The sequence below is a fragment of the Cucurbita maxima genome, unplaced genomic scaffold (assembly GCF_002738345.1).
Source record: "Cucurbita maxima cultivar Rimu unplaced genomic scaffold, Cmax_1.0 Cma_Scf00027, whole genome shotgun sequence".
Classification (NCBI taxonomy): Eukaryota; Viridiplantae; Streptophyta; class Magnoliopsida; order Cucurbitales; family Cucurbitaceae; genus Cucurbita; species Cucurbita maxima.
Genome location: NW_019272043.1, coordinates 2,648,231 through 2,658,906, shown reverse-complemented (window position 1 = coordinate 2,658,906; position 10,676 = coordinate 2,648,231). Strand labels below are relative to the sequence as shown.

The following is a 10,676-nucleotide window of genomic DNA, read 5'->3' as shown; positions in this document are numbered from 1 at the left end:
AAAAAAAAAAAAAAAAAAAAAAAAAAAAAAAAAAAAAAAAAAAAAAAAAAAAAAATTAGGATAAAGTGAGTGTTCTAGGAATAAGTGTCGTGGGTGGAAAAGAATCTATTTTTTGGCAATAAAAGACGAGTAGAGTACCTAGTCCAAATCGTAGAAAGCATCTATATTACAAACAATGACATGATGAATAGAGTTCATAGGGAGACATGCTACCATGTAGGGAATTAAAGGGTTTTCCCTGTTGGACATGATTCAACGAAGGCGTGCATTAATGATTGTTTTAACTGAATTATTTCGAGCCGACATAAACTACGACAAAATGCATGTCGTTGAGTTGACATTGACAACCGTTCAATTTGGAATACGAGTGCAAAAACGTGCTAAGTGGATAATTTTTTTTTTTTTTTGTCCATATAGAGTCTACAAGTGAAAGTCAACTCTCAAGACTACATTCGTAGGTAGGTATATTGATGTTGCATTGTACAAACATGTTTCAATTTGAATCGGAAACGTCTTTTAAAATTTTATCGGAGTAAAAAAAACAGTGTGTGTGGGGGCTGAGGAATTGAATTCAGCCATTAAAAAAGAGTAGCACAGCCATGATTGGGAACAATGATGGGTATGAGATTAATTAGAAAGCTCCGTTTGTTCGATTAATTAACAAAACACCCATTGTAATGAAGATCAGGAAAAGCAAAAAAGGCGTAATCTTTTAAAGCCCCCAAATTCCCAAAATAAAAAATGAGACCAAAATTGGGGTTCTTCGGTTCCTCCACAGATACAGATACTGCCCCCTCTTTACCCACACAGACCTTCGGACACTATAAACACACACTACAGAGAGTGACAGTGAGAGCAATCCAGATGGTGGAGACAGAGGCTGATATATGTCCCATGATTTTCTTCTCTGTCTTAGACTATGTTTGAGGTTTTCTTGGTGGTTTTTTAGGCAAAGGGGTTCTTCTGGGTTTTGAAGGAGGATTAGTTGCAGAGAAGTGGTGGTGGGTCGGCGGCGGCGGCGGAGGAGGAGCAGATGGGTTATTATGAATAGCAGTGGGTGTGGCGGTGAAGGATGGGAGTAGGACAGTAGTTGTAGGGGGAACAGCAGCAGCAGCAGCAGGCAGTGGCATGATGGGGATGAATAATAGGTCACCTTTCACAGTGTTACAGTGGCAGGAGCTGGAGCATCAGGCTCTGATCTTCAAATATATGATGGCAGGTCTGCCTGTGCCACCTGACCTTGTACTCCCTATTCAGAAGAGCTTCGAGTCCATTTCTCATAGGTTCTTCCATCATCCCACCAGTAATCTTTCCTTAACCCTCTCTTTCTTTCTCTGATTCTTGTCAGTTTGATTGGTTTTCTGTTTGTGTTTTATTGGATTTTCGGGATCTTGTTCTTCACCTTCACTAATGGGTCTGTTTGGATGCCTGAATGGTTCCTTTTTGAGGTTCCCCTTGCTTCAAACACTTCAATATCTTGTGTTTCCCCTCCCCTTCTGTTAATTTTTGATATTGATGTGTATCTTAAAAGCTTTGAATCTGTGAGTTTGGGTAAGAAATGATGCCATTTTGAGATAAATGAATATGGGGTTCGTTGTTTTGTTCTTCTCTTAGAGATAAACATTAGGCATAGAACCCTCATTAGCTTCATTATGGGATCTAATAGCATAATCAAGCCCCAAACCCTTAGTTTAGAATCAATATCCTTGTTCTTTAGCAGCTTCATTTTGGGTAGAGAAATCCAAGAATATGTTGATATGGTAGATTTGTGAGGTTTGATGGGCAATTTGTGCAGTGGCATATTGTTCATTCTACGGGAAGAAGGTGGACCCCGAGCCTGGAAGATGCAGGAGGACTGATGGCAAGAAATGGAGGTGTTCCAAAGATGCATACCCAGACTCCAAGTATTGTGAGCGCCATATGCACCGTGGCCGCAACCGTTCAAGAAAGCCTGTGGAATCTCAAACAATGACACAATCTTCATCCACCGTGACATCTCATACCGCTATCGGAAGCAGCAGCAGCAGCAGCGGAGCTGGAAGCTTCCATGGCCTTCCACTGAATGTCTTAAGCAATTCCCAGGGTACTCCCACTGGGACCAGCCAGCCTCATTATCCCTTGGACTCCATTCCCTATGGTATCCCAAGCAAAGATTATAGGTATCTACTAAACTTATGAACATCCATATCCATTTCCCATGATGAGTAAATTATTCCTTAAGAAGAAAGTGTATATTCATATATTTGATCTTATTTTCAAATGGGTGTTAAATTTTTGTGTTTCCATTGGGCATTTCATGCATTTATATTTGATAGAAAAGAAAAAAAGGTTCAAATGTAGCTGTGCTTTGAAGCAAGCACATAATGTTTGCATTCATGGGGACCATATTGAAGTTATGTGGTGGTGGGAGCCCAAACTGTGCTCCTCTCTGCCATATGTTTTAACCCTTTTCAATTCTTTTGGATCCAACTCTTTGAGTGCTTCCGACCCCGGAATGTCCCCACACGGAGAGTTTGCCCCCCCCCCGGGTATGTTTGACATATATCGGGGTGGAAGATGGAATTGGGGCGGTTGGCTGCGGAGCCTGGCCCTATTCATTTCTTGTATCCATAAAATTTTCGTAGTCACCGTTCTAAGCCTATCGGTTACACCTTAGCCTTAGCTCTATGTTAAAAGATATGAAGACAGCAAAAAAAAATGTCAGTGTTGCTTCAATTCTAGTGGTCTGTAAAGTGAAATTTGTCTTTTTTTTCTCTCTCTTTGGCTTTTTTTTGAGTCCCTCAAAATTACATTGTGTCTGATGTAGACTTTGGTAATGTTTCATATTTTGCTGACATTATGCAATCAATATTTGCTGAAGAGTTATATCCTTTTCCCTCGCTCTATTCCGATGGTTGTTCACGTTAACTTTTGTTAACTTTAGCTCATAAATTTTTTCCTTGTCGGTTTATCATTGCCCTTTTTCTTTTCTTCATGGTCGTTACATTGGGTCCTCATCGCTGTGAGATGGATGCTGTGAGAATTCCACATTGGTTGAGGAGGAGAACGAAACACCCTTTATAAGGGTGTGGAAACCTTTCCCTAGCATATGCATTTTAAAACATTGAGGGGAATCCCGAAAGGGAAAGCTCAAAGAGGACAATTTTTGCTAACGGTGGGCTTGGGCCGTTACAAATGCAGAGTTCGGTTTTGTTGCTCACAGGGAACAACTCTGACAATCATTATGTGTTCGTTTCAACTCTTGCTATTTAGTTCTAATTGTTCGTATCCAATGGCGTTTCTACTTTAGAGAAAGCAGTTTGTGTGTGAGCTGATTGATCTTATGGTGCTTTATGGCCAAACCGTGCTTCGCTCTCAGTTTCTGTCATCTTTTTATCAGTTTTTAGGTTCATACCTTCGGGTTTGAACCGTTTTTATGTGGTTTGCTCTCTTTTAGCATCATGCTTATTGATTGTTTATGCCCGTAAACTGAACCAGGTAGAAGTAGTTTTCATAAGCTTAATTTTCGAAAAACAAAAGTATTTCCGAATAAAGGCGAAAGTCTCTAGTGTTCTGACTTTTGTGTACAATCTCTTTAAGTCTTAAAAGAAGGCAATTGGGATACATTTTACTTTTCCCTCTTTTACCACTTGGTTGTAGTGGAGCTATGTAAGGAAAAAGTGGCATGTTTCTGAACTATTATGATTTTTTCTTTCATATTATTTTGGACTTCTGATCATCATTGATTCATTTATAACTTTGCTGGTTTCCTTTCGAGCTAATTTCTTTTCGGGGTCAATTTTGAGTTCTAATATACCCTTTAACCAGTCGACTCAGACTTTATCTTGGTCACGACTCGTGATAACCTTATTTTACTAGTGTCTTAGAAACCGTGAAGAATGAGCCTAAAGGATGTCTTGTAGGAACAAGGAGAAAAGAGCTTGCACCATTTGGAACCGAACATATCCATCTCACTCGGAAAATCTAAGAGCTATAAGATCAGTTGATGCATCATCCTTCCCTGAACCATTGTAGCTAATAGTAGTATGGTACACGATGACGATATTGGAGCTTGCTGGAGCCTATAGGACGTAGACAATAGAATCCTCAAATGTCGAACAAATCACTTTAGTGTCGAACAAAGGATGTACTTTGTTCGAGGACTCTAGAGAAGGAGTCAAACCTCGACTAAGGGGGGAGGCTTTTAGAGGGCTCTAGAGAAGGAGCCGAGCCTCGACTAAGGGGGGAGGCTTTTCGAGGGCTCCATAAACCTCAAGGGAGGCTCTATGGTGTACTTTGTTGGAGGAGAGGATTGTTGAAATAGGAGTCCCACATCGGCTAATAAGGAATACATCTCCATTGGTATGAGGTCTTTTGGGGAAACCAAAAGCAAAGGCATGAGAGGTTATGCTCAAAGCGGATAATATTGTACCATTGTGGAGGTTCGTGATTCCTAACAGAGCCTACTTCGATGCCCTGTTGTGCCGATCATTATAGTATACCTTTTTTTCCTAATTAACATGGAATGAAGTTAAGAATTTAGATTCAAATTCTCTTCACTTATGTATGTATTTGTTGAATTACAGGTATATTCAAGGGCTTAGACCTGAGGCTGGAGTGCATAGTTTCTTTTCTGAGGCATCAGGAAGCAGCAGAGCTGTTCAAATGGATGCACCAATGGACAACAACACATGGCCAATGATGCCACCTAGATCCCCGTCTTTCCCGGCATCAAAATCGACCGAAAACTCGATCTTCCAAAGTGGGTACCCACCGTATTCGTTCTTCGGTGGCGAATTTGCATCCGGGGATACTCTGAAGCAAGAGGGCCAATCTCTTCAGCCATTCTTTGATGAGTGGCCAAAAACCAGGGAGTCATGGACGGGACTTGACGATGAAAGATCGAATCAAACTTCCTACTCCACAACACAGCTCTCGATATCAATTCCAATGGCTTCATCCGACTTGTCGACCACAAGTTCGAAATCTCCTCACGGTTAGTACCACTATTGCCACGCACGCTTGTTTGGTTTCGGTTTCTTCTTTGCATATTCTTAGTTAGTTCATCCTCGAATATTATTCTCCACAGATAATTGAAAGCAAGCTGCATGATGCTTTGAGAAATTTTCAAGTTTTATCTCTCAACTTTGATGCCTGAATTTCGTAAGCTAGTCGTTCATGTTCGGTATATTTGAGCGAGCGTGTCGTTGGAGAATTCTGTTGTATTCTTGCCTTGTTTTCCCCCTTTGCTGCTCTGTTTCTTTGGGAATCAAAAACTTGGTTGTTATTATGTGTAAACAATTTAGAAGCTGAATGTTGGTATTAGGCTTGGAATAATACAAAACTGGATGAAAATTGTTTGTTAGTACCTCCACAGTTAGTCGAGGATTATGCATGCCTAGGAGGGCCGTGCATTTTGGGATGTGGAGGAGTTATTATCGCTCAACTCCATAACCTAATGTGGCAATGGGTTCAGGCCACAGGGAACCATAGCATGGGAGGATGTCTAATCCTTTTGTTGCTGCAAGGCTGGCTAATCGTATGCAGCAGGCTCGAAGACCCCTCGTTCTAGAAAGCGCATGAGTTCGAATGCTATGAAGAAATGAGTATCGTGTTTTACATTTCGTAAGCTAGATGTCAATAATTGATCCAAAATAAAGTTAAACATTCAAAACGTAGAAGTATGAGTTGTTTTTAACTTGATTAACAAATTGATTCTTCACACATTTAAATAATGTCAAAATATTAGAGCATACAACTCCCGGTACAACTCTCATGAACGTAAACGATTAGTTGCACGAAAGTAAAGCACACACGTCCTAATACACTTCTCATAAACATAGATGAGTAACTACACAAAGTTTTGATTTGCACGGTTTATACAAAAATGTCTCGTTGTATTTCAAACAATGCATCATGAGCTCCTACTTATCAAGTTCATTTTATAGTATTCACACATCTTATGAAGACATGATACAATTTATTACTCGAATCATGATTCGTTATTTGCTTTACTGCTAGACATAATTAAAAGTGACAATAGTTTCACTATTTAGCTACGAGAACACACTATAGTTTACGATGTAAACAGTCAACAAAATTCTAAAATTGGGGTTTGATACCAAGTGTAATGTCTCGACTTTCTCACATGGACTGAAGAATAAGACTTCAGATTCCCTAATTGGCACAAAGAGACATTGATGCCCAGTTCATACATTAGCGACGAGTTTCTAAAAATCATGGACTATTTGCAGAAACTTGGGTATACGTCGTCTGTGTCAACAATGACTCAAATTCGAATTGGCTAACTCACTAAGTAGTGAAAGAGAGTGTCGATTGCTTACAAATGTCTCGAGAAATAACACGATGCCCATCTCTAAGCTAAAGGAGACGTGCAACGCCTTTAATGCAATTTCTAATCTTTTCCTAAATGAAGAGCATAAATATGATGTCCTAGATTTGTTGGGGAAGAGAACAAAACCCTTTATAAATGTGTGGAAACGTTCCACTAACGCGTTTTAAAGCCTCGAGGCAAAACCCGAAATGGAAAGCTCAAAGAGGACAATATCGGGTAGCAGTGGGCTTGAGCCGTTACAATTACACCAACCGAAACATTAAAAAAAGTTTATAAAAAGGATCCTAATGAATTCCTACCACTTCAAAATAATTAAAGGTTGAAGTTGTTTGTATTTAATTTTAACATCTTGTTTTGGTAAAAAAAAATAAATATATGAAATAATATAAAATGTTAAAATTGATAAATCTCCTCCTCCAATGATCAGTAATGAAGATAACAAGGGGGCCCACATGATGATGTTTAGGTTAATATTTTATAGCAAAATATTATTTATTGAGGAATAAATATGACACAAATTTAATCCATATAAACCTTTTTAATAAATTAATTCATATAAAGACAATGGTGTGACACAAACATAATCCATTATAATATTATACATGACTTATGAATTTATTTTAATAAACTTTCCACGTATTGCGTGCGATATATTTTAATATTTTAAAACTTTATAGCATATATTATTCAAAATAAATCATAATCTTTTAAAGAGGTCATATGCTGATATTAATTATTTTAAAACAATTTTAAAATTTGAAAATAAAAATGAATTTTTTAAAAATAATTAATATCAGCAATCAATGGCACTTTAATTCTTGAAATTTTTTGGATGATAAATGAAAAATATGTATATATATATACGTATAGCAGGTGGGTGGTGTTCTAGCGAGGTGAAATGCGAGCCTGCAATGGCGTCTTCATGACGATGGAAACCTCAATCTTCTCCTCAAGATCAACATCATCCACCGCATCCCATTTGAAGAACCACACCAAATTCGCCACAAAATACTGCAAGTGGAGCATCGAAATCCCAACTCCAGGGCAGATTCTTCGCCCTCCCCCAAATGGCATAAACCTAATCTCCTTCCTCCCTATCAATGCCTCCACTTCCACTTTCTCCGCCTCCTTTGTCAAGAATCTCTCCGGCCGGAACTCCATCGGCTCCTTCCACACCTCCCCGTTCCTTGCCATCTCCGCCGCCACAAAATGCACCGTCGTTTTCTTCGGCACCACGAACTTCCCGTCCAACACTACTTCCTTTGTCGCTAAGTGCGGCAGAGACAAATACCCCGGCGGATGCCGCCTCAGAGTCTCCATTATCACCGCCTTCAGGTACGGCATCTTCTTTATGTCCTCCTCTGTTACCTGTTCTTTTGATGATGATTGATCCATGGCTTGATTAATCTCTGTATATACCTTCTCTTGGATTTCTGGATATTTTACGATGTTCGCCATCGCCCATTGCATAACCATTAGTGTAGTATGGACGATTCCGTTGAGAAATTCTGCACATAGGCTGATGATTTCACCTTCTTCCATCTTCCGATTCTCTTCCGGGAGGTGTAGGTTTAGCAATGTGTCGAGATAGGGTAAAACGCGTTCTGTTTCTGTTTCTGATTCTGATTCTAATTCGTTGTTCCTTTGTTCGATTTCGCGTTGTCTTTCGTCCAATCTGGCTTTAATTAAAGGAATTATTGCGGTTTCCATTTTGTTTCGGATCGTTGAGATTTCGTTCCAGAGATTAGGGTACAGGATTTTCCCCAATTTCAATGGATACTGATTCAGTTTGTTTTGCCTACTGGAATGCAACAGAACTTGATGGAGGAGCTCGGCTAAGGCTTTGATTCGCTCCTCTTCGAGCTTCAATCCAAAGCACATGAACACCGATATCTCTACCAAAGTCAGCCGGATATGGTCGACAAGACGAACAGCAGCAGCCCCGCCCTGGGAGTGCGATTTCAGGCGGGAGACGAGCGAGTTTAGGCTCCAGCGGCGGGCATCGGAAAGGAGTCTGAGGTGAGAAGGGTGGAAGGTTTCGGAGATGAGATTACGGCGGAGGAGGCCCCAGTTAGGGCCGTGAAAGGCAGTGAAGATGGTGATGTGGTTACTGTAGAGGATCTTGTTAGTGATGGAGGCAGGGGGACGGTCGGCGATGGCAGCGCCGTGGTGAGCGAGAGCTTGGTGGGCGAGGGAGTGGCCGGCGATGAAGATGACACGACGAGAGCCGAAGTAGAAGGTGAAGATGGGGCCGTAGTGGACATGGAGGTCGTGGATGAGTGCGTAGAACGATGAAGAGTATTTGCGGAGTAGGATGATGTTGCCCAGAAATGGGAGAGGGGTTGGGCCTGGTGGAAGGTTTGGGAAGGAACGGCCATGGCGGATAAGTTTCAAGATGGTGATGATGAAGATGATGGTTATGGTGAGAACTGGAAGCCATGTAATTTCCATTTTGAATTTACAGAAGCAGAAGCGCAGAAGAAGAAGAACTTTGTAGACGAAGAAGACGGTCTACATTCATGCATAAGGGAAGAATGCTTAGCTTGCCTTAAATAGTCAAGTTTTTATGAGTTTATTATTAAAGTTAGATAATTATTAAAACTATATATATATATATAGCTCAAATATTTAAAAAAAGAACTTTCAAATTTTTGTTTACAAAAATAATATATTTTCAAGTAATTTTTTTAATTATTTAGAAAATTCTTACTTATTGACAATATATTGTTAATATTAATTAAATTTTATGAAAGTTTGCATTATTTCATCATTAACCTTATTTAGACCCGTATTTTTAATCTTAGTAATAAGTAAGATAGGGTTGGATTGTAGCTCTGTTTTCAAGTTAGTAGGTTGACTTGATAAAAAAAAATCAACGGGTAAACCGACTTGAATTTTCAATTTTTCAAAAATTCAACTCAACTTAGAATGGAAAAAGAATCTAACCGAACTCAATTTTTAAGATTTGTGTTAGATAGTATGGTTGGTCCAGTTCTCGAGTCATATAAATGTCCTTAGTAGGTTTTTGACCTACTTAAAATCTTTTAAATTATTCAATTATTTAAAACTAAAATTATTGTGGGCTTAAGACTATAAATTTTCATTTTTTTTTTCTATAAAATGGTGAATTAAAAAATAAACATAAAATTGGGAGTTATATACGTTTTTTTTAATTTAGGGATTTATTATAAATTAAAATTTATAAATCAAATAAATATCTTAAAATTCACGCAATTTAATTTTAAAAGTTTAAAACTATAAAACATTATAAAGATTTTAGCTGAAAATTGGAATGGAACAAATTTCAAGTTTGGTAAAAAAAAAAAAAAAAATTAATATAATTATCTCTTTAAAAATATATAATATTTTTTTATTATTTAAACGATTATCCGTACCAATTAGATAGATATGTTAATAATAAAAATAAATTAAGCATTAAGTTGTATGAACCTTTGGTCATTTTTTTGGATACGAATGGGATGGATATTCATAATCCATTCTTCTTTTTTGTTTTAAAATTTTAGTGGGGATAAAAAACTAAATGATTGATCACAAATTCAATATAAATAATCTAAATAAAAGTTTTGCTGACTTTTATCAACCTTTAATTAATCTTAAAATAACTATAAATTTATTTGGGACCATAAATATTGAATTTATAATAATTAAATATATATAAAGTGGTCCTTCAATTATAAAATTGTAATATTTGCGTACCCAGACGACTTATCTTGCTAAATATTATATTTTCTTGCATATATATATATATATATATATATATATTCTAGAATGCCTTTATTATTTATAGATGAAAGAAAAAAAAATGGTACGATATAATTTATTTAAAAGATTATTTAAAAAATAAATGACTTATTATTATATTGATTGGATCCATATAAATAGAAAAAACTAATTAATCTTGTTAATTAGAGTTTATGAATTTTGGATAAAAGAATCGAGAGTTAAATAATTATGAAGGTTTATGAGATTAAGTAGTGTTAGGTTAGTGTCGTGGGAGGTAAGGTTTATATGGATGAGAAAGTCACTTTGGTGTATTGTAGAAACAATCCAAGGTTATCACATACACTTGGAATGCATAATTCTGTCCGATCTTGACTTCCATCAACATTCCAACATTCACTGTCGTTTTATTCACTGTCCGATCTTGACATACATAACGTTTCATTTCATTCACATGGCATAATGGATATCACGTGCATACATAGCATAACATCATACGTCATTACATAGAATACATAAACATAACATAAAATAATATGGTACATGCAGGGGCCACGAGGCAGGGGCACCATCATACATCATTCAATTATCTAACTCTAAT

The 10,676-nt window shown here is 37.6% G+C and overlaps 2 protein-coding genes across 2 annotated transcripts; one reads left to right on the top strand and one right to left on the bottom strand.

Moving 5' to 3' along the window:
* Positions 1–753: 753 nt before the first annotated feature.
* On the top strand, positions 754–5,347 carry LOC111499931 (growth-regulating factor 4-like). The gene is given in 5 exon segments (XM_023151660.1): positions 754–1,070; positions 1,072–1,303; positions 1,796–2,159; positions 4,566–4,975; positions 5,069–5,347. Coding segments are annotated over 5 exon segments (1,041 nt in total). The 5' UTR covers positions 754–1,043; the 3' UTR covers positions 5,077–5,347.
* Positions 5,348–7,219: 1,872 nt separating this feature from the next.
* Positions 7,220–8,785, bottom strand: LOC111499502 (cytochrome P450 89A2-like). Its single transcript, XM_023151063.1, has one exon. The coding sequence runs from the start codon at positions 8,783–8,785 to the stop codon at positions 7,220–7,222; it is 1,566 nt and encodes a 521-aa protein (XP_023006831.1).
* Between the last annotated feature and the right edge of the window lie 1,891 nt (positions 8,786–10,676).

Coding starts and splice junctions, on each gene's coding strand:
- LOC111499502 (XM_023151063.1), bottom strand. CDS start 8,785: ATGGAAATTACATGGCTTCCAGTTCTCACCATAACCATCATCTTCATC.